Below are 24,216 nucleotides of genomic sequence, written 5' to 3'. Positions count from 1 at the left end.
CTCTCAGTTCCACCACTCCCACATCTCCCTGCACACTGCCATGCTCCCACCTTGATGATAATGGACTGAACCTGTAAGCCAGCCTCAATTAAATGTTGTCCTTTATAAGAGTTGCCTTGGTCATTGTGTCTCTTCACAGTAGTAAACCCTAACCAAGACAAGGGATACATATTCAGGAAGGCAAATCATGTCTTCTGAATGAATCTTAGGAAAATCTCTTTGCCATCATATGCCTATAACAGGTGTACACAGATAATTAAAATCAGATGCATCATGGGAAGGGATATGCACAGTAGAAGAGAAAAAGGCTATATAACCCAAACTGCCAATCAAAACAGAATCACCGCAGCTACACTCCTAACAGTCAACTCCTTGTCTTGGACCCTGAGAAAGAAATTCTCAGTAATATCCAAGGCCCTGAGTCTTCTCCCAGGCTCAGTGCCTTTCCTGGCAGTGTGTCTAAAGTTATGCTTTCCTGTCGCTCTCAATAAAATGTCTTGCTGTCCCCCTGTGTCTCTGTCTTTCTGTCTCTCTGTGTGTCTCTGTCTATCTTTGTCTATCTGTCTGTCTCTCCCAAACCCCCTGTGTACGTTTCAATTCTCTAAATAACGCACCAAGACTCTGCAAGCCCCAAATCCAGCCAGTGACCTCCAATGACACCATTGCCTTGAAGGTTCAGCTGAGAAACACATGAACTGTAAGGCGACACAAACATGACGTCAGTCCACAGCATCAGAAATGCTCAATTTAAACATGGCTGCACAACTAGCTGAATTACCCCTGACTACTGCCCACACGCTGTGCCTCTGCACACAGCATGCTGGGAGTCTGCGTCGCTGGATCCCTCCTCCCCTCAAGGGCCTCCCCTCCAGTTGGAAGATCATAAACCGCAAGAGTTGTGTGAATTACTGAACCCATAAAGATGACTTTGAAAACATTTCACCAAGTTAAAAAAAAATCCAGTCATGAATGACCACATACTGTATGGCTGCATTTGTTTACCTGTCCAGCGTTGGTAGATTCATATAGACCAAAAGCAGAGGGGTGATTGCCAGAGACTATGGGGAGTGGAAATGACTTGTGGATGCTCATTAGTTTGGGACTCCTTTGCAGGGTGGCAAACGTATTCTAGAGTTAGAGGGTGACAATAGTTTTTGCAATATTGTGATAGTCTAAAAAAAGCAACCTATATGCATTAAAATGATATGTTTCATAGGGTGAATAATATTTGAAAGAATTAAACTCCATAGCTGTTGTGAAAGAAAAGTCAGCCCCCACCTGCCCCCCAGGTTACCATGTGTAGGGTCCCTCTGCGAGCAAAACACTCTAACTTAGTTGCACTGGCTTTTCTAGGGGACTCAGTGGTTGATGCTGCTGTTGTTGCTGTTGTTGTCGTCGTCGTTTTGGTGCAGTGTTTGTTTGTTTGCCTGTTTTAGCTGTCTTTCAAAATCCTCAGTCCATAACCAGAATAGTCACCCACAGATGCCCTCGCTCTCTCATGCACACAAAGCAACTCCAGCTGCTTCCATCAGCACACGGGGTCCTTTCCCTCCTGTGTCCTGCTTCCCCATGGCTTCCTCTCCTCATTCTGTGCTGGACCCAGGACATCTAGTTGCCAAGTTTTTCTCCATAACCTTTGCATACTCTCCTTCCTCTGCTCTCAGTCCTTCCAATCCAATGCATTGTCCTTGCGGGGGATGCCTGGCGCTTCAGGAGGCATTGCCCAGTATGTCTCACCCCCTCTTCAGCACGCGTGCATCGCAGACTCAGCAGGCCCAGAGGACCTGGGTAGAGATCACCCAGCAGGCCACACTCGCTCCCCGGGAAGCCTGACAGGGGCCGAACTTCCCTTGCCCTTGTGCTCATGTAGGCAGAGTCAGATACGGTTTATTTTTAGTGTCATTAAGCATGCCTTGAGAAATGAGGTCATGTTTCTGAGTTCGCATTCCTGCCTTTTCTACTTCCAAAGAGGGGCATTATGGATTCCCTGGAGTGCTGCAAAGTCACCTCAAAATAGGATGGTCCAGACTTCACATGAGGCTTCTGACTCCACCATTAATTTTAATGAGAGCCGGGTGTTTAGATGCCAAAAATCCTGAAAGGCAGCTCTGCCAAAGTAAGACTAACCAGTAACGGCCTTGTAGACCTACCACAGCCATTAAGTGATACAGGGCACTTTGCATTAGAAGGGAAAGCCATGACTCAAAGCCCCCAGACTTTGTGAGCTGACACATCTTGTGCCCACGTGTGGTTTTTGAATTTATGACAGATGCTGATTAAACTTCCTCTTTTGCAATTATTATAGGAAATGCAGGACTGTGGTGAGTTGGCTTCAGAAGAATAGAGTGAGCTGGCTGTAGCAGGAATGTGTCCAAATGAACAGTGCACGATAAGAGAGGCTCAAGGCAGGTCACAGAAAAGTCCTTCCATCACAAAACGGATGAGACAGCACAATGTAGAAAAAAGAGGATAGGCTGAGAAGCCCACAGCTGCCCTCCTGTAGCCTTTTCTCTGTTGCCATGCTTCATGATCACACTGCTTCCCAAGGAACGTGACCAAGTGGGTGGCAGGCTCCCTGCTCTTCTCCCCCTGGGCCTCTTCCTTCCCTCCTCTCTGGCTTGATTATCAAGCAATCAAGATTAATATAAAAGTAGGCAAGAGGGTCTTGAGAGCCTTATACCCATTATCATCTCAACTTAGCATCTTTCCCAGTGTGCTTTGCTTTTCCCCCCAGTGTCGTCCCCCCCCCCCCCCGTTCTGATGAGCTCAGTAAACAGGACCTATGGGTGCTGGGAAACCTAGGATGGTGGTGATCCTAGCACCATCCCTGCTTGTGCAGGGGAAATCGACAAATATGACCAACAGAACTGCCCCACAAGGGCAGGTGCTGATGTCATGGAAACTGGCGTAATCAGCAGCTGCTCTTCAGTGTTCGGAGGGTGTCTTCCACTGACTCGGCTGCCCCGAGCCAACAGCAACTGTCCTAAAGGTCGGCTTGCATCTGAAGAGCTATTTTCTTCTTCTTCCCTTATTGTTTCTTCCCAAGCACACTTCAGAGCAACATCTGGGTATCATATTTTGTCATTGGTTCTGCAGTGTCCCCATCAAGACCAGGCTCCAGTTCCTCTATTTCCCTCCTGCTCAGGGGCAAAGTATCTCTTCAGAATGGCTCTGGCCTTCCCTTCTAGGCCTGTGTGTGTGTGTGTGTGTGTGTGTGTGTGTGTGTGTGTATTTGCAGGCCTGTGTGTGCACATGTGCATTTATAATTGGAGTTGATTTTCCCCCTCTATTGGGTTAGAGGGGGTGTCTGCTAGCAGCACTGGTGGCATTAAATCACTGTACATGGGAAGACAACAGTCACCTCTCCCAAAAATGTTTGCACATTAATGGGGGATTTTAGTATCTGCTACTGTGTGGAACGTGGGGCTCATATCTTGGAAGGTTTCTGCCCCGTTGCCTCTGAAACCACACTGTGGAGTGGTTCATTTTCAGCAGCAGTTGAAGGAAGAGACCGAAAAGAAGGCCCTGTGAGAGCGAACAGCGCCCACTGTCAATCTGAGCGCTCAGACAGTGCACATCAGACCTTCCTATTCACTCTCAAAATGCTACCCCAGTCCCTGGCAACCAGGTATTCACATTTGCAGCCGACAAAAGAGACAGCAATAATCGGAACCATTCTCGTTTTTAATCACTGACCACCCAATACATTCTGAATCCTCCACACCCACACTGTCATATTTAATAACCCTGCAAGGAGGCGCTATTGTCCACAGTCATATCTAAAGCCTGGCATCCAGGAGAGCGAGTGTGAGGAAACGTGGAGCCTGGATTGGTTGGTGTCTCCTGTGGCATTGTGTGTCTTCTACTTTGAAGTGACACTCTGCTTAGGTTGTCGGAGACCATAGTCAGTGTTCTCTGGGGACAGTGTTCTTCAGAGACAGCAGTACCCAAAGTTCTCACCTAACGGCTACAAGGACAATTTAAATTCCCAAGAACATGGTGCTTTTAGAGTCTGGCTGGATATAGAAGCCCTCATGTATGCAATAGAAAACATGACTACAGTTTATGTTGAGGTTTGGCCTGTTCTGTGTATTGTCACGCTAAGTGTGGGGAGTTCAGAGGGGATTAAAAAATTACCACTCCACACATCCCTGAGGGCCGGCCAATTGGAGTTAAGTGCAGCCCAGATGAAGCATAGTAATAACCCAGGGCTATCAATAGGAAGTGGATTTGAATAGCATAGAGGGTAGGTATCCACTCAGTGCTAGCGCCAATCAAGGCTTATTATAAATATAAAGGTCGTGCGTGTCTTTTATCCAGGAACTGATTGATTCAAGGTGGGTAGAAGCCCGGGATTCAGATTAAATGTTTCCTACAACAGTTTATGTCTTAAAAAAAATACTTGGGACTAGAACTGTTTGAGATCTGCGGTTGTTCCAATTTTGTAATATGCGTGCGCGTATAAGGAGTTATTTTGGGAAGAGACCTGAGTTTAGACAGGAATTTGTGATTCGGATGCGTCTTATACACGTAGCCTGAAGGTAATTTTACACAATGATTTGAGCATTTTAGGATTTTATACTTCTGTGATTTGATTTCATCAACTTATGCCAACTATGTAGGATACATGTACGAATAGAAATTACAAAGCAGACATTCAGCAAACATTTTGTAATCATCTATACCTAAAACCTCTTACAAGTGCCCATGTCTACTGAGCTAAGCTACTTGTCTAAAAACACACCCTCTCCTGCTTTGCTTTGAAATATCAGAGAGGACCTCAAGAGTATGATTTGGTTAAATATTCTCTAGTCAGAAATCACTGAGAAATGTAAACTTTATTTTAAAAAAATGCAAGGTACTAGTTTTTGTCATCTTTTTAAATTTCTTGCTTATGAGATTTTTACTGTTGGTGTAGGAGGGGCTTCTTTTCATTACTACGGATCAAGCCCAGGGCCTTATGGGAGACACAGGCCTGCTGCTATGCTACACCTTCATCCCAGCTACAGATTATTTAAAATAATACATCCATGTTTGGCTTGTACTGTTTCTAAACATCTGGGGTTGTCAAGAAGCGGATCAAGGGTTCCTATGCTGTGTCTTCCTATCCCATTGTTACAATGGCTTGGGACAGGAAATTGTGGAAATCACACACCCGGAAACACAGAGCCGGGGAATAACAGGTCTGGAGAAGAGGGGAGCACGTGCCGCCCCTCCCTCACATAGCTGAGGGTCTAGGCAGCGCATGCCTGTGCCACCTCAGCTGTTACAGACACCGGCAGCATCCACTAGAGAAGAAGCCAGGTAGGAATGGGGGGAGAGGGGGCAGCTATTTTTTATTTTAAGGAAAACTGGGGATGAGTTCATAAAAACCAGGATGGCTGTGTCTTTCAGTACCACTCCACTCAAACAGAAGCACCCACCATTTACTCGCTTCCAGAACTATTTCTCTTCAGGCTCTAAGTGCTCACATTACATAGATATAAAATGGGAAGTTATCTATCATCTCACTAGCGATTAAGATAAATAAAAGTGTATTTTATTCAAAACTCATTAAAAAACCTGTCATTGTCCACTATTTTCTTAATTATTATAAATATAACTATTGAGTGATTTACACAAAGTACCCATCAACAAAAATCACTCAGAGAAAAAGAATATAGCTCAGATTTTGTTTGCTTAACAGGACTCCTCAGAAACACCCTAAACGTTTCTTTCTGCTTTTTTGCATATGGCTGATGTTAAGACTAGGTAGGGTAATGGTTTGGTGCAGTGATACAGCTTATGAGTAGGGTCCCTGCAGTTCATTTGGGGACAGCTGGATCCAGAGAATGCTGTCTGTAAGCATGATGTGCAACTTAACCTAATGATTAACTCTATAGCTGATGTTTTAACGTGTCTACATAAGCAACAAATGTTAAAACTCCTTAGAAAGATTTTTAAAAACGTGAATGTTTGTCACTTCATTTTCACTGTTTAAAACTAAGAAAAAACAACTAGCAACCAGGCATAGTTTAATCAATCAGCCGACTGGCCCACTGTGTCTCCTAGAGAATCTACCTCACAGTCGTGGCCTGGCTAAGGAGCTGTAGTTTCACACCCTTCAGGCTTCCCTAAGGGATTGTCAGTGAACACCAGGGAAGAGAGGAGGGAAGGATGCCAGAGCTGGAGGAGGGGAAGGAGTGAATGGGAGGAGTGTGGTGGTCACAACATCATGGCTGCACTCAGGAACACACCGTGGCTACCCACACAAGGTCAGGCCAACAAAGTCAGTCACATTCCAAAAGGAAGCACGAACTGAGATAGGGGTGGTGGTCCATGCCCTTAATCCCACCATCAGGAGGCAGGGACAGCCAGAGCTCTGCTCCTAACCACCGCAACACAATCTGAGCTCCAAGCCAGCTAAGGCTACACAGTGAGATGCTGTGTCAACAAAACAAGACAAAACAAAACAAAAACAACAACAACAACAACAAAAAAGGAAAGTAAAAGAAAGAAGTACTTACTGGACTCAGTGGGTTTCAACAACACTTAAAAGAGGACAGGAAGGTGAAGAGAGAACATGAGTCCAGGGGGAATGAGTAGAGGAGTTGGGAGTGGCCATGACCAAGATACATTGTATACATTGTATACATGTGTGAAACTATCAAAGCAAAGTTTAACTAGATGATTCTCTGAGTGTTTTTGTCTTCTAGTGACCCTGGTCAGTAGGCTGAAGAAAGGACAGTTGCTGTCTTTCTGAGTTTAGAAAGAACCAATTCTATATAACTACCCTAGTCAAACAAACAGAACAATAGCAAAAACCTTGCCCCTCACTGGCTGCAGCTCTCGGGAGAGTTGGTCAGCATCAGTAAAGCTGGCCCCAAGCATGTGAGCAAGGAAGAGCTGTCTACTCAACATCCAAGGAAGACGGTCAAACAAGCTCCCTGTGCTACTTTCCTGGTCGTAATGACAGAGTACTTGACAGAGGCTACTGAAGGGAGGGTCTATTCTGGCTCAGGGTTTCAGACAGGCAAGGCTGGAGTGTGTAGTAGCTGCTCACACGGCAACAGACCAAAATGAAGGGACTCAGGCGGGAACCAGCAGCAGGCAAAGCTTTCAGTGACTGACTGTAGCTCCCCACTTCTTTCTGAGCCACCATCCTAGAGGTTCCATAACTTCCCGGAACAGCGCCACCAGCTGAGGCCAGGTATCCAAACACATGAGGTAATGGTGGGGACTGAGCATTTACACGGCAGCTCCCTGTTAATGACAAGGAGCCATGAGGCAGGTGGACAGAAGCTCAACTGTGCGGAATCACGGGTCCAACTCAACAGAATTGTCAGGATGGCTTTTCTCACAATGACGGAGGTCAGATTCATGTCTGCACCACGACAAACGGCAAAGCAGAGAGTCAAAGCAAGCAGAGGCAGCTTGGCTTACGCTGGTCCACCATGCTCTTCCCCTCACAGAGATGGAAGGGGACTTCCAGGGAGCTTGTTTTGCACTGTTTGGACGTGGCTGTTTCTAAGGCAAAGGGGAGACTTAGGGACAGGGCAGGTCCCACATTCCTCTTTCCTGGCCACAGACAGGGCAATGGCTCTGAGCCTGGGACAATACAAGGTGAAGCCACAGTGCCCAGGCAATAAGGGACAGAGACCCAGAAAGACAAATGTCCCGTGTGTTCTCTCGAATGAAGAATGTAGATTTAAGAATTATATTCATGAAAGCAGAAAGGGATCGGAGAGGGAGGGGAACAAGAAAAGATATGGGAAAGGTGACTGGGATAAGCTTTCGTGGAAAATGCCACGATGAAACTGTTTTCTATAGTAAATCTATAGTAATAAAATTCTTTGATAAAAAAATAGAGGGCAAGACTGCCTTCACGCAGGGCTACCACACGGGCGCCTGCTCCCCACCCGCCCACGATAAGTAGCCTAGGGTTCCAGGGCTCCACTGGGACCATAGAGATGACATCTTGCCCAGAACACCAGCTGCAGACTCTAGGGCCAAGAGACTCAAGTGGAAAGAACATGAACAAACTTATCCCTGAACCCTTGTGCAGTATCCCTGCCCGGAGCACACCCAGAAATAGCTGAGGGAAAATTGAAGCAGATGACAGAGGAAGAGAGTTGGGGTCCCGTTGCACAGGAGAAGGCTTGGAGCCAGACGAACACACGGTGCGCACTAACTGCCCTTACTTTTAGTCATGGACCCAGGAGGCATGGAGTAATCTCTAAGCCACTGGCCCAGCCTTGCCCCAGCACTGGGCACTGCTACTTGATCATGGCTTGAAGCCTGAATGACCTCTGTGTCTGTCCTTCATCCGGCATGCTGGGTTAGCAGGATGTCTTGGCCCTCGCCCATCCACCTGCCTCTCCCTGTCTGTACCTGTTTTTCAGCTTCTTGGGCTGCAGATCTGCCATGGTGAAGAGACCGCTCTCCCATCTGCAGATGTGTTATTTCCATTTTGGGAGCATACACGTATGTAGTTGGTTTTAGTATCTGGTTCCTGGCACAGAGCGCCTTTGAGTCTTGCTGAGTAATGGGAGAGCGCACTTAGTTATTCACAGGGCTCCTTTGGACCTTCAGTGCAAGTGCAGAGGTGACTCTCAGTGACCTCAAATGGGGGCTAATAGCCAGGGGAACAAACCATGTATTTAAGCCCCCTTTTCTTTCCCATCCATAAGAAATCCCAAGGGGAAAAAAATGAAAGGGAGATTGGATTCAATCACCAACAGCCAATGACTGAGTTATTTCAATGGAAGCTTAATACAAACTCTGAGGCGATGGAGCTAAGGGAGTTTGTAATTGGTGAATGTATCAAGGCGCTGGGAGGGAGGATTCTCGGAGGAGGGCAGGAAAGACTCATGCCACCACCTTCTCCACACTACATCCTGTGTCCCTTTCAGTTCAGTGTTTGTGGAGCAGGCAGAAGGTACAGAGTCCTTACAGTAATAAGACGCAGTCTTAGGAAGAGCGCTTTCCTCGGGGTTAAGTTGTTTCAACAGATTATGAAACCCGGGTTTAGGGCCCATCTTAGGCATTCTCTGAGTTTCAGCTGGTCAGGCAGACGTGTAGGTGGTCGGGGCATCTCATCCGTTCATAGCTGACATCTCAGGTGGGTACAGTCTCATTGGGACTCAGGCTTTAATATCCAGGGGTTGGGCTAACTCTGGGTAGCTAGTGTCAAAACTGAAGTGTGGGCCACCCAATGGATATGAAAATTACTGTTTTTTCTGGGAAAACCACTACAACTTTTATAATAGCCCGGTGCTGACATTCTTTTGAGGTATAGTCAGTATTCTGATGCACCCAGGAAATAGTCTCTTTGGAGAGACTGACGAGTGGGCCAGCCCACAGCCATTGGGTCAGCATCTCTGACATTCAGCCTGCTGGCCAGAGCTACCATCACTTGTCTGGAGTGTTACATCTTGTGCTTGACTTCCCAGTGTCTGCCTCTGCTCCTGAGCAGATCAGCTACAGGGACATTGGAGAATGGCTCTCTATTACAGGAACCCAGGGCCTGGTCACTGGAACATTCTTCCCCACACAGCTTATGACCCAATCTCTCCTTGCCTTCAATGCCTGCTCAGCTGTCACCTCCACTAATCACCAAGTGTCCTTGTCTAACTATGCTATTTAAAACTGTGGCTCTTGGTCCCACTGAGCCACAGCAGGTGTCCCCGTTTCCCCGCTTTGTCCCATCATAGCCATACGCTGTGTAACTTATTACCTTTTCTCCTGCTCTTTTGCCCACTGTTTTTCTTTGCTTTCTGTCGATGTGGTGCACACCATGACCAAAGGTGACTTAGGAAGGAAGGTAAAGATTTATATGACTCACATGTCCCAATCACAGTCCATCACTGAAGGAAGTCAGGGCAGGATCTCAAGCAGGAGCAAAGGTAGGAACTAAGGGAAATGCTGCTTCGTGGCTTGCTCCCATGGTTTATCTAACCTACTTCCTTATACAATCTAGGGACAGTTGTCCAGTTGTGTCACCACCCACAGTCAGCTGGGTCCTCTCACACCAATCAATCAATCAATCATCAATCAATCAATCAATCAAAAAATGCCCCACAGATAAGTCAGTCTGGTAGAGACAATTCCTTAATGAAGCTTTCCTCTTCCCAAGTGTCTCTAGTGTGTGTCAAGTTGACAAAAAACAAAAGTCAACCGGCACACCCTGCTAATACGTAAGATTCATTAAAACTGGTGTCTGGGTTGGGGATTTAGCTCAGTGGTAGAGCCCTTGCCTAGCAAGCCCAAGGCCCTGGGTCCGGTCCTCAGCCTTGGGGGTAAAAAAGACAAAATAAAAAAACTGATGTCTGTGTTAGTTTTATTCCTGTATCTAATCCAGGGCCTTGGTGTAAAACAAATCCTTAATCCGTGATAGTTGAATGCATGGTTCTGAAGACAGAACTGTTTAGAGAATTCCCAGTACGCTGAGGTCCTACTCAAAGAAAGTAAAGTCTCACACAAAGAAAGACAGGAGAGGAGGCTGGGAATGCCTCCATGTGAGTCTGATGAGGGGCTCTTCTGGGCCAAGCCCAGGAGTTTCTTTACCAACTACAGATAGACCCCTATTAAATAGGTAGGCTGTCTTTGTCCTGTCTAAGGTCAGTAGGAATGGTAAGGTCATGATAGGAACTATTCAGTTAGTTCAGGGAGAATCCCCTGGCCTAGATACTCTGCTTCCTGCCTCAGGAATCCTGTGCAGTCTGTTTAACAAGAATCCCTTCATGGTTTTCCATAGATCCCTCCCACTGCCCATTGGCTGGGACACTCAGCTGCTGCGATGCCTTAGAAGTTGAGCTTACATTCCACCCCCATTTTCGTACCTGTCCCTGCAGTCCTACTCTTCCTCACTGTTGTAACAAGAGTCAGGAACAATGCACTCTGTAACAATCATGGTGCCATGCCTTGTGCAAGAAAGATCAAGTTCATCACTGGGCTCTCAGAGCCAGAACCCCAAATGCACACTTTGGAAGACTCCAGTTGTCTTTTCTGACTGACTGATCGGCAGTCAATGGGAGATCATACTCCTGAGCCATTGCTCCCATGACATCTCCTGGAAGGAGAATGAGAGGTGAATCTACTCCCCACAGTCCTGAGTGGAACATGCTAGAGGCTGTCGGAGTTTTGAGTAGATAGAGACTCCATCAGAGACTCAAGCTCATGGAGGCTGGGTTTGTGCAGGGACAGCTGTCCTGAGTATTTGTTTGCAGAGGACCCTTAATTAAGTATACAGGAAGCCCTCTGAGATCTGAATACCTGCCACCCCCACTGTGTGACTGTGCACACCGTGCTCATGACACTCTCACTGAAGTCCCTTCTTGTGGCTGATTTACTAAGGATGACTCTGACCACCAATGACATCCTCAAACTGGCTCTATTTCACCAGCTGTATCCCCATTCTCCTCCCATCATCCAGCTTAGTGTTCTCTTCCAATCCTCTTCGATTCTGCCGCCCACTTCCTCAGCCCACCCAACAGACCCCTTCCCTCCTATGCCAGCCTCTCCATTCCACACAGCTATTTGAATTTGAGACTACTGCCATCAGGGTTCTCAAAAGGACTCAGAGGCCCCAAAGCTGGGTATCAGGACAAACAGCATCTGGAAACACCCTCCATATGTAACATCAAAACCAAACCAAACAAAACCAAACAAAAAACAAAACCAAACAAACAAACAAAACCGAACACCAAACAATGCAAGGTCAGATGAAGATGAGAGCCAACTGCCTCACAAAATCTAGTGACTGTCATCTGCCTGCCACCTGTGATAAAAACTTAGAACAGCCATTGTGTGCTTACATGTGTACATGTGTTAGTATGTATGATTTTCTACTTCACCAAGGCATCCCCATATTAACTTCAGAATCCCTTTACAAGGTGCTGTTAAAACCGGCCCGGCAGGGGCTGGAGAGATGCTCAGCGGTTAAGAGCACTGACTGCTCTTTCAGAGGTCCTGAGTTCAATTCCCAGCAAGCACATGGTGGCTCACAACCATCTGTAATGGGATCCGATGCCCTCTTCTTGTGTCTGAAGACAGCTACAGTGTACTCATATATGTGAAAACTGGCCCAGCAACAGTGAAACACGTACATGAGGGAAACTCCCAACTTCCTAAGACAGTAGAAAAGAATTCCAACATTTTCCAGGTTCAGATGACTTAAGTAAATCTTTAGTAAACAAGACCTGTTTGGAATTACTGCTCGAGTTTAAAAAGGGGTGTGTTTTCAATTGTCTGTATTCAATTTAACAGTCAACAATACTATATAGCAAAGCGTTTGAAACTATTGTTAAGGGGCTGAAGAGATGGCCTAGTGGTTAAGAGCCATCTTAACCTTTCAGAGGACCGGAGTTCGGTTCTTAGCATCCACATGCTATAGCTCACAACCAGCGGTAATTCAGGGAACCCAACATCCTCTCTGGCTTCTGCGGCTACCTGTACTCACATGTGCACACACAAACATATACAGAACTAAGAAATAAAATAAATCTTTTAAATGAAATTATGAATTTAAGCTACAACAGATGCATAAGTAAAAGATGAATTGCTGGATGCCAGCCAACTACACGGACATCCAGAGCAGTGAAGAAACAAACCAAAGTTGGTGTATTTCTCATTTTCAGGTTTTATGTTTTCTTCTCCCCCTTCTCTTTCTTAATATTTGACTGACATACCTATGCTGTATACAGTTAAAAGGCCAAATTACTAGAAGTGGTAGCTAGGCTTTTTAGTGTCATAACATGCCTGCTGGAAAGGCTCCAAAATCTTTTTGCAACTTGCAAACTTAGAGTTGCGCTACGTAATCTCTAAGTAAAACACACTGCGGACACACTCATTACTACATACGGGATTATGTGGTATTAGCTTATTTTTATATTGCATAGACTTGCCAACTCTGTCTTGAGAAATATAAAACCTTATACTACAAATCAGCCTGCCTATAAACACTGTGATGGTGTCAGAAGAAAATAAGAAAGTTTTCTCTGCAACACTGACTAATAAATACCAAGCAATTCACCATGTGTAGGTCCTATTTTGCTAAAACTATTAATAAAGGGTTATCAGGGAGCTATGAATAGCTTCGATCCACAAGGTGCTTACCATGCAAACATAAGAACTTCAGAACCCATGTAAAAGATTAGACATAGTAATGCTCATCTATAGTCCCAGATCTGAATCCCTGGTGCATGATGGGAAGCCAGCATTGCCTACTCAGCACACCCTGGACCAATGAGAGACCATGCCTCAAAAGAAACAAGGTGAATGACTCATGAAGAGCAACAACTGAGGTTCACTTCTAGCCTCCACATGCATGTGCTCATTTTTTTTTTTTTTCGGAGCTGGGGACCGAACCCAGGGCCTTGTGCTCGCTAGGCAAGCGCTCTACCGCTGAGCTAAATCCCCAACCCCATGCATGTGCTCATGCATGCACACATGAACACAAAAACATACATGTATGTGCATGTGCATGCTCACAATAAAATTGTGATTATCAGTTGTTCAGTGTTATAGTTTGAGGCTGAAGGGATGGATCAGCAGTTGAGAGTATGCACTACTCTTTCAGATGACCTGAGTTCAGTTCCCAGCAGCCCTGTTGGACAGCTCACAACTGCCTCTGGGACTGGAGTTAGAAATGATTGTTAGCCATTATGTGGATGCTAGGAACTGAACTCAGGTCCTCTGAAAGAGAAGCGTGCGCTCTTAAGTGCGGTGCCGTCCCTCCAGTCTCTGGAGTTCGTTCGTTTGTTTGTTTGCTTATTTGTATATAACTGTTTTCTTCTTTTGAATCTTTGTTACTTTGGTTCAGTAGACAAAATTTTCATCACAGTAAACTAAGATTCCATTTAGTTAAATGTTCAAACCTTTTGATACTTTTGACATTATTTTTATGCCTTCTCCAAGTTAGATTCTAAATGAATCTATCTCTCGAGGTGACCTTGAGATTTCCCAGGAGGCAAAGCAATCCCCCCAATTTTTTCTCTGCCTAATGAAATGAGTGTTCATTGTTATAAGTCTAATAAAGTTATTATTTTAATGACTAATAAAGTCATTATTATAAGACTAGTAAGGTTTATTTAGCATATTGAATAGAGTACAACACAGTATCAAATCTTCTAAAGGCTCTTACCTTTCTCTAGACATACAGGGAGGTAATACTGATTTTACAGCTACTGAAGAAGTTTTACCATACACTTAGAAAATGCCTTTCCCACGACATGTCCTAGCATCATGCTATTTATCACAATTCTGGTTCTTACTTGCAAACCTTAGGATCTACAGACAACACGTTATCCTCTTGTTACATGGTCTCTGCTCTTTAACCACCGCACCCCAAGTCTCCTACCACTAACTCATAGTTGCTCTTGTGCTCCGATTATTCCTGAAAAACCACACTCCATCCATCAGCCTCCTCCTGCATCCTCACCCTCTGCTCCAGGCAGTGACCACGACTAGCACTGGCGTCCACTCCATCTTCAGAGACATTTGAACAGGACGTCCACAGGATCCATGGTGCCCCGACTCCATCATCTGAGGAAGCATCTGACTCATCTAGAAATTTCAACTGCCACCCCTCAGACTCAGAAATTAGCTTTATAATTTATCCCAAAGGTCTTTGCCTTTCTTTTGATGTTCATAGGAATTCCTTCGTTAAATGCCTGTCTTCTTGAACCCTGAAGTCTCTACAGATGCTCTCAATGGTCGGCAATAAACATGAGGATGGGCTGAGGAATAGACTTGGAGAAGGCCGTCTCATATTTCTTTGAATAAGAGGAGCGATGACAAGATTCTCCTTAACTAAATTCCAGTCCATCTCTATTCAACCTGGTCCTGTCTCCAGCCTGCCTGGCCTAGCTTCAGCAAGCAACCACTAAGTCCCCTTAGAATCCACCCTTGTCACCCAAACCATGTGATCATTCTGTCGGATCCAGTTTAGCAAGAACCTTCCTTCCTTCCGCCTGTCTCTTCTCGGTAATTTTCCCTACTGCCTCTGTTAGTATTCATTCAGATCAGCTCAAGCCTGAACACCTGCAGAGACATGAGGGATCTACAGTCAGCAGGCTGAGTGAAGCTGTCAGTGGCTGTACTGTTGTGTGTGTAGAAAAATGTACTTACATGTATGTGTGTGTTGTTGGTTACTGACATTATGGTTCTTAGTAAAGGAAGAATTCAAAAGTACCTACAGCCCATCTAATGCCATCCTCAGAAAAAGCACATTCAAATTTGACTCATATTTCCTTTTATAAACATATAGATATAATGTAGATATAGATACAAATAGAATTTACCAACCATGATAGCGATGGCAAGAGAAACTACATTGCTGGTGATTGACACATCCTGGTTAGTGTCAGGTGGTGCCACGTAATTACTGCAAATGAAATTTCATAAAACAAATGGGCCAACTGTTAAGCTAAACAAGAGCAGTTCACTCTTTATTTGTAAGAGTGTCTACTTCCAAAATTAAGGGAGTGGGTGGCACTATGGAAGTGCCTGGGAAAGTTTTTTCTTGAAAATCTACAAGATGCTGCAAAGAGCCATGGGTGGTGAGAACTGTGCTCATGCCTCTCGTGCTTAACGACAGCATCGGTACTAGTAAAGGACTTGATTCAGGTGACTTCTCGCTGCTGTGGTAAATACAGAAGACACCTGAGTATGCCTGCATTTGATGGCACCCGTGTGCATTCACACACTGTAAAAACAGCTAAATGAGATGGCTCGGCTTGTAATCCCAGCACTGCGGGAAGGGCAAGTTCAAGGTCAGTCTGGGGTGCATGGGAAGAATCAGTTCCATGAATCCTCTTGACAATGCTAGAGAGCAGCTACTCCCCAAAGTAACGGTGCTCCTGTTTAACGTGCGGTCTCCAAAAACTAGTATAGAAAAACGAGTTCGCTTTTAAAAAGTTAATTTAGTATTTCAAGTGTGGGAAATAAAATTTGGAAAGTCTTTTAATCTGCTGATATCGTTAGGCTAAGATGTGAAGTCTTTCTTGTTTTTATAGTACTAAAAATTCAATTTTTGAACTGGTTACTTCAGTACACCATTTGAATACAAGTAGCGCTCTGGTCCAGTTGTGGTATCAAATGCTTTTAATCCCAGCACTCAGGAGGCAGAGCAGGCAGATCCGAGTTTGGGTTCAGCCTGGTCTACAGAGCAAATACTAAGACAGCCAGAGCTACACAGAGAAATCTGTCTCAAAAAAAAAGAAGCCCAAGAAACAAGGAAACAGAAATAAAAGAGTACCACTCTGTTATATGACTAGGGGACAGCATGTTTATATGTATTTGCAGAGTCACACACACACACACACACACACACACACACACACACACACACACACGCGCACACACACCAATAATTATTAAAGGAAACCATGCTATAACATGAGGAGTGGGATGTGGGAGGAGTTCAAGGGAGGGTAGCTGGAAGGGTCTGAAGGCAGAGAAAGGAGGGGGAAAGCGATGTAATTCTATTTCAATTTAAAACATTCAAAATGAAGAAAGGCCCATATACATTTCAGTAACAATCAGTAAACATAATTTTAAATTAGTCCTAAGCTTGTGAGAGCAGGCATTACTCTTATAAATAACTGTGGGGACAGCAAGATGGCTCAGAGAACAAAAGTGCCCTTTACCCTCTACCAAGCTGATAGCCTGAATTTCCTTCCTGGAACCCACATTGGAGAAAGAAAGACATCTGACTTCTGAAACTAGTCCCTCGTCCCCCACACTCACGACTGCACATGCACATAAATAAGTGAATAAATCCCATTTAAAACAGTAACTAGTCACCTAGTCTCCTCGGTCCCCATGGTCACTGGAGCAGTTGTCCTTGCAAACCATAGACGGTTCCCGCTTCCTTCTGCTTAAGGGTCCTTTGTGCTTCCTGTGTTTCTTGTCGATGTGCACTCTGAACGAAGCTCTTCCTGGCTGATGAAAAGCCAGTCTTCCCCAGCATCTGTCACCGTGTGACATCAGAAAACATTGTGTTTTGTTCCTGTGTTCTGTATGCTGCTCTGATCTGATAAGGTTGCCTTTTTAAAGCAAACCAGTATCAGCTGGCTGGCAGTTTTGGGCTTTTTCCAGGGGCAACCTTAACGTGTCCTCCTCTCTGGCTCTTCTGTATTCCTTGCTGGAACTGCAGAGGGCAGATGCCGCCCACCCTCATCTCAGGAGATACAAGATGCTTGCCGTTGAGAGCACTTCTCCCAGGTCTGGAGCTACTAGCATCTTGGCTTTATCTCGGGGACTCTGAAAGAAAAACAAACAAACAAAAAAAAAAAACAAAAAAACAAGGTAAGGAAAAGAATAATGTGTATGCCGAGAACGCAGCCTGCACAGAAGACAGCCGGGCCCTTAGCTTGAGTGACCTATTAAATATAAAGTATCATTGTGCTGCACCTCTGCCAACCGGCATGACATTCCCCTCTGTCCCCAGCCTCCCAACAAAACACACATCAACAAACACACTTGCGTTACTAGACCTGGAGGCTTCTGAAATAATAAATGCATCTGTCAACCTGCCTCACGAGCTCTCTTTCCGTGATCTCTCCCTACTGTAATCCTACTTCCCACACCATATACCTTCTCGGAGAAACAGCATTTGCTGAGCTCCATCCTCAGCATGAGGAGGGTCCTGAGAAAGGCAGGAAAGGCAGCAGGGCTGATCAGTAATGGCTCAGAGTCAGTAGGGGCTGCAAGCTTTCAGTTCAGGAGCTCTCTCTGCTCCCTGAGGATTCTCATCTTTCCTCCTCCTTTCTCATCAGAGCTTGAACCCTGTCTTCTATTTTTTTTTAAATTACATCACTCAGGCTTTGATCATTGTTAATAATTTTTTAAATCCTTGGATTTACATAAATTCTAATTCTATGAGTCCCGGATCAATAATCCCAGCTCCTGCTTTCTTAGAGCAGAACTAAACACAAAGCAGAAGCACTATTTCCTTATAGGTTTTACACAGCCTCCTCTTCACAGGTAGCTGGGCACAGCTCTTGTGGTTTCCTACTGTAGCAGACAGTGGTCTTTAGTAACTGTTTTCATGTAAAAACAGTAAGACAACAGACTGCTAAAATTAAAATTACTCCCTACAAAGTTTTAGAATCTTTGTAAGTAAAACAGTTAGCTCTCTCTTCTATCTCTCCAGGCATCATCATCTCCAGTCCTTCAAGTAGCTAGGAGAAGGTGCAAGGTACTAACTTTTTATATACTTCTATTCCGTCTTTTAATTCTCTGATCTCTGTTTCCTCAGCTTAGCAGTTCCATAGCCTCATATACTCCCCTTCCAATCCTGTTTACTTCTAGATCACATGCAAGCCCGACTCCTATAGATAAACCCATCTATCCTTTGCTCGTATTTTATAGATTCCCATTTTTTCTATCCATGCCTCTTTTTCTTGAGGCCACTTTAATTCTCTATCCTAATGTTGCCAAATTCACCCTGGCTAATTAATGCAGCAGTCATTGGGCCAGAGGGTATATGTGTCTCCTCCAGATTGCCAATTCAAGGCCAAGTCTAGCAGTGAACTTTTTCTACAAAGAATCCTGTAGGTTTTTATGACTTTTGTGGCTATGTTGCCTAGATCCTTCCCCATGGTGGTGAAGGCCAAGTGGAGGGACTGTTCCTCGTCTTCCATAGCCTCATGACCACCTCCATTCCTCATTTCTGAGAACCCCATCTGTTTCATTTATTAGGTGTGATGAGCTCTGAGTGATGTGGGGAGTATATTCCCTAGGGAAAAAGGATCAGAGGTAAAGTAGTAAAGACTGCAGATCAGCTTCAGGGTGCCAGCAACCATCAGCACACATGGAGACCATGGGGACCAGCAGCCTGGCAGTGCTGCAGGGGCTGGAACCGTGTCACACCTCCCCTTAGGCGGCCATGCCGGACCCAGAAAGCATTCTTAAAATCCAGACCTCAAGTCAACACAGACAAAAATCTCACGTTTGAAAGACAGATACTAAGGTTGGGAGACAGCTCAGGGAGTCAAGTGCAGGTTGTCCAAGTATGAAGACCAGAGTCTGGATACCCAGAACCATGAAAAGAAACATGTGGGCAGCTACACGTAGTATATACATATGCACATATATACACGCACGCACATACACACACACATTGTCTTAGAGTGTGCCTGTTGGAAGATCTTTTTTTTTTTTTGTTTCTTTTTTTCGGAGCTGGGGACCGAACCCAGGGCCTTGCGCTTCCTAGGCAAGCGCTCTACCACTGAGCTAAATCCCCAACCCCCTGTTGGAAGATCTTAAAAACCACTAATCTTTGAAACAGCCTCACCTTTTAAGAAACAAAATGGGGAAATCACAAACCTTTGCAATGACAGTAAGTCAGGAGACTGAATTTTCTATTTATACATTTATACTATAATGGTCACAAAATACTTTATACTTCTTAGACATGACCACATGTGAGAGCTGTTTGAAGGGAGGTGGGATTGGTAATATGTTAAGGAAATTTGGAAACTACGTGATTTTGTTTAATCACGTTCCAGGAGGAAGGTGAAAGGCTGAAGATGTAGCGACTCAGCTCCTGGGCCTCCCGTCTGTGTGTCCAGTGTGCCCGTGTGTTTACTCACTGCGGTGATGCTGATGACGGAACCCAGGGCCTCACACATGCTCTCAGGCACTCTACCACTCGGTATATCCCAAGCTGCCCTCGCTCCCCCTGGAGAAGATGTCTGCAGGAGTGATCACGGAAGCTCTAGCGGGTCATCATCTCTGGATGATCAGTAAAATCTAGACGGAGAACTTAAAACTCAGTGTAGACTGTTGTGGATTGGTTCTAATTGCCACTTGTGTTCATTTGGTTCAAATTACATGGGAACCCACATATCTGCATGTAAGACGCTGAGGGCCCCTGCCCTCCTCTCCTGTTGGCTTCGATTGATAAATAAAGTTGCCAGCAAACGATGACTGGGCAGGGAGACAATGTGGGACTTTTAGGTTCCTGGGCAAGGAGCTCAGGAGAGAGAGAAAAAAGGAGAATCTCTACCTATGTCAGGGAAGGAATCAGATCTGGGCTTGAGAGCTGCAGGAAGAGAGGAGGTCCCCAAACTGGGTCTGAGGTAACAAAGATAGAATGTAGGTTTAGTTAGCAATAATTCAGGAGGGTCGGAGGGAAGGTGTTAGCAACATGGACTGCGGGGTAGCCCAACCATTGAGCTCATTAAGGCATAGTAAAAATAAGGTTGTGTGTGTGTGTCTGTGTGTCTGTGTGTGTCTCTGTATGTGTCTCTGTCTGTGTCTGTGTCTGTGTGTGTATATGTGTGTCTGTGTATGTCTGTGTGTCTGTGTGTGTCTCTGTGTGTGTGTGTCTGTGTATATGTCTGTGTGTGTGTCTGTGTGTGTCTCTGTGTGTGTGTATGTGTGTCTGTGTATGTCTGTGTGTCTGTGTGTGTCTCTGTGTCTGTGTGTGTCTCTGTGTGTGTGTCTATGTGTATGTGTGTGTCTGTGTGTATGTCTGTGTGTGTGTGTCTGTGTGTGTCTCTGTGTGTGTGTATGTGTGTCTGTGTATGTCTGTGTGTCTGTGTGTGTCTCTGTGTCTGTGTGTGTCTCTGTGTGTGTGTCTATGTGTATGTGTGTGTCTGTGTGTATGTCTGTGTGTGTGTGTCTGTGTGTATGTGTGTGTGTATGTGTGTGTGTCTTTTATTCAGGAATCCAGAGCATTGGAATGGGTAGCAAGGAATTCACACTATTACTACCTGGGAGATTAGAGTGGATTAATCACCAAATGCTATAGTAGACCCATCCCTGAAGACAATTTCTCAGTGATTTGGTGTAGTTTAATTTTTTACAGGACATTTTGATTGGCATTCATAAAAGCCGATCAGTGCTGTTTTCTAAAGCTAGCAGTGAAACGGTGGGGTTTTTCCCCTTAAATGAAAATGCTTTGTTCCTTAAATGTTTATTTTAAAGGCAAACAGAATAGAGCAGATGCAGGTTCATAACACATGCTCAAGTCTCATCCCCACTACAAAGCCTGTAGAAGGATGAGACTTAACCCAGCTTGAGTTTAGAGGGGCCCTGGGGAGCTGATGTGGTAAAGAACAAGAATGATGCCCACGACTGACTGCTAGAGCTTTTATCAGAAGAGACTGAGAACAGAGAAGGCGCACACGCTCCTTGTTTCTGACACATGATGACCCGCTTAGCCTGGGGACTCTACCAGCAAGAAGCAACAAGGACACACAAAAGTGCCACTTGACATTCAACCAGATCTGTGAGGCTTGATCTTTTCTTTATAATTTACCGAGGCTGTGGTGTTTTAGTAGCAACAGAATACAAAGCACCCTCAGCTCCAAACAAATTATGAATGGAAACAGTCCATCTCTATACACAAACGCAGTACCAGGTGACCACCTAAAGCCAAAACAAAAGCACACAGACCTATAATTCAGACTGGATACACAGCCCTCACCTGTGGGTTCGTTATTAGAATTGGGAACAGTGCATTTCTTAGAAGTATATAGTCTTCCATGATTTCATTCAGAGGGAAGGATGGTCGAAGACTGGGTTAAGTTTTAACTTACAGAGCTGAGAAATAAGGTCACAGGATTAATTCCGACGAAAATATGGGAAGGGGACAGAGTTGGTTCTAGAAAGACGCTACTGAAGTTGGCAGACGCCATGAGGATTGATCATAAGGAAACAGGAAGTTAGAACCAAGGCTGAGAGCGAGCACTGGGCCAGCGCACCAGAGATCCGTCACAGAACACCCTGCCAGTTTCCCGGGATCACCCAGGCATTCAGATGGCCTCTAACGCTCAAAGGAGAGGGAAGCTGCTGGTCCCCATCATTTGGGCAAGAACAAAGCATCATATAACTTTCTGGAGCCTTCTCACCACTTGCCAATCCTACAATCTCTTTGTGCCTAAGTTTTCTACATCTGTAACACGTGGCCGTGTGCCGCCCGTGAACAATGTCTCCATAAAAAAGCTATTGAACTGTGTCTGGAAGCACCTAGCAGAGCGCGCGTATCCAGTGCAACTTCTAGATGCCGCCGTCTGGACTTGTGTACATTGCCTCCCACGTACCGAGGAAATGGCATGGGGACGGTTTCTGTCCACCAATTCACACTCTTCCTTCAAGGCGTAAACAACGGGGTGCCCTGCGGTGACTGTGAGGGAATGAGGTGGACACTCCTCCTGGCCAGTTGCTGAATCGGTCATTCATTTGGCTCCGAAATCTGGAGCCTCTCTCCACTGTTGACATTAGCATCGTGTCTACGCCGCGCCCCTTCTGCCTTCTCAGCAGAATCATCCCACTTTGGCAACCTGAGCTTCACAGCAAGGTTTGGCACTGTGTGCTTTCATCTGGGGAGTAGGAAGAAAGACATGCCAATTTCACCCACTAACTGATGCGAAAGTGTCTGTGAATTACACCGATTGAGACAAACAGCCAGGAGTCCCGGTGCTTAAGGCACCATCAGTAACCAATGGGCCAGGATCCCCGAATCCAAGGCCGTGCTTCCGTAGAGGTAAGCAGTGCGTAGTGGGTGGAAGACAAAAAGGGTCTAGGCTGCAATAAAATGAACTGAAACATCGAGGTCAACGCTGACCTCCTAGAAGCTACAACACGGACACTTGGCTGTTACCAAGGAAACGAGAAGCTAGGCCTTCCTACGGGATTGGCACAGAAACATAACTAGAGCCACCATAGCGCTTTATCCTATTTAGGGTTTCTGTTACATTGCAGAGCCTTTTAAATAGACTCGAAACACTGGGGACCTGGCGAAGCAGAGGATGTATGGAGAGGACTCAGGTGGGATGCAGGGGTAGCCTCTCCTGAGGCCCTTCACAAATGCTGCCATGCTGAACAGCTACAGCTCGCTGCGGCTTAACCTATCAAAACGGCCCCAGTGTCCCCAGAAGCAGGCAGCTAACCCATTTATAACAACTGGGTGTAGCATTGCACCTGGCCCTCCCCTGAGAGTAGTGTACACATTTATCCGAGGATAACACTAAAATTCCACAGTGTAAACAAATTTGCAAGCAGTAAACCCTGCTGGGCATGACAAAAGCTTCCCTTCGAATGTCTGCAATACAGTAGCAAGAAGCCAAAGGCAGACAGACTTCTAGCCCTTGGCCTCCACTGATCTATCAAGAAAGACTGACCTATCCTCTCAGGACACAGCAAAGCATGAGTCAGCAGAGATGAACAGGTTGAAACCGAATCTTTGCAAAATGGCAAAGTCAGATGAATTCACCCAATGAATCAACAGAGTAAGATCTAGCACAGTAGGCCCCGCCTGTGTCACCAGGGTCAGTGCCGTGGGCCATAGGCTGGAGGACACATGGTCACCACAACCAGATTTGCCCTCATATACCTGGGCAATCAAACGCAGAAATAAAATGTGTTTACGTCAACACCTCAACAAGGAGCTAAAGGTGAAGTGTACTTAGTGTGTACACAGGCACACAGATTTCCACGGAATGGCCATGGAAACACCTACTTCAGGCTAAATGAGGAACACAGCTAAGTGTAACTCCTGGTGTTCTGAAGCTGCCCTTTGTGCAACCCAGGCCTCTCTTGTTTCCTTTGCTATCAGTTCCTCAAAGCCGTCTGACTCCTCTTCTGCTCTCTGTTTCAGGCTCTTGATCGTGGATGCAGGAGGCATTCGACAGTGCGAACAGTTTAGCAACTTGGTGTACAAATTGCACCAACGTGCAGAAACTCTCATTCCCACATCATAAGAACAAACGCCTAGGTTTATACCTTGAATCAAGTTCAAGTTGACTCTGTGATACGTAGCGATGACTGTGGTAGGCAGGGTCTGACACTGGCAAAAAAAAAAAAAGCCCTGTCTATGTTCACAGATAAAAATTTATAAACGTAACATACAAGAGAATTGTATGGCATATGGATACAATCTTGGTAAAGCTGCTAAAAATAACATTAAAATAAATATGGCTAAAATCTCCTAAATTTGGCAAGAGTTGGTGCATATCACGTAGCTTTTAGAAGACACAAAGAATGTACTTTTTTTAAATTTTTTTATTTTTTTTTTTTTGGTTCTTTTTTTCGGAGCTGGGGACCGAACCCAGGGCCTTGTGCTTCCTAGGTAAGCGCTCTACCACTGAGCTAAATCCCCAACCCCACAAAGAATTTACTTATTGTTGTTAAAAGCTACCTTGCTGGAGAAGCCTACCCTGCAACACCATGCCAGGGGCTATGTCCCGTTACCTGATCCGCTGAGGTTAGGTTCCTGATCTGTTC

General features: G+C 45.4%; 1 protein-coding gene across 2 annotated transcripts in view; it reads right to left on the bottom strand.

Moving 5' to 3' along the window:
* The window catches only part of Sacs (sacsin molecular chaperone), a 72,970-nt gene extending 56,045 nt beyond the window's left edge, over nt 1–16,925 (bottom strand). For both annotated transcript variants that reach the window (XM_087585701.1, XM_087585702.1), the window contains exon 1: nt 16,786–16,925. In XM_087585701.1, the coding sequence (XP_087441827.1) occupies nt 16,786–16,805 (20 nt within the window). In that variant the 5' untranslated portion in view covers nt 16,806–16,925. The remainder of the gene's footprint in view (nt 1–16,785) is intronic.
* Nucleotides 16,926–24,216: the final 7,291 nt, after the last annotated feature.

The sequence above is a fragment of the Rattus norvegicus genome, chromosome 15, assembly GCF_021556685.1.
Source record: "Rattus norvegicus strain SHRSP/BbbUtx chromosome 15, alternate assembly SHRSP_T2T, whole genome shotgun sequence".
Lineage (NCBI taxonomy): Eukaryota > Metazoa > Chordata > Mammalia > Rodentia > Muridae > Rattus > Rattus norvegicus.
The sequence above is the reverse complement of the archived record's forward strand: the minus strand, read 5'-3'. Positions and strand labels throughout refer to the sequence as shown.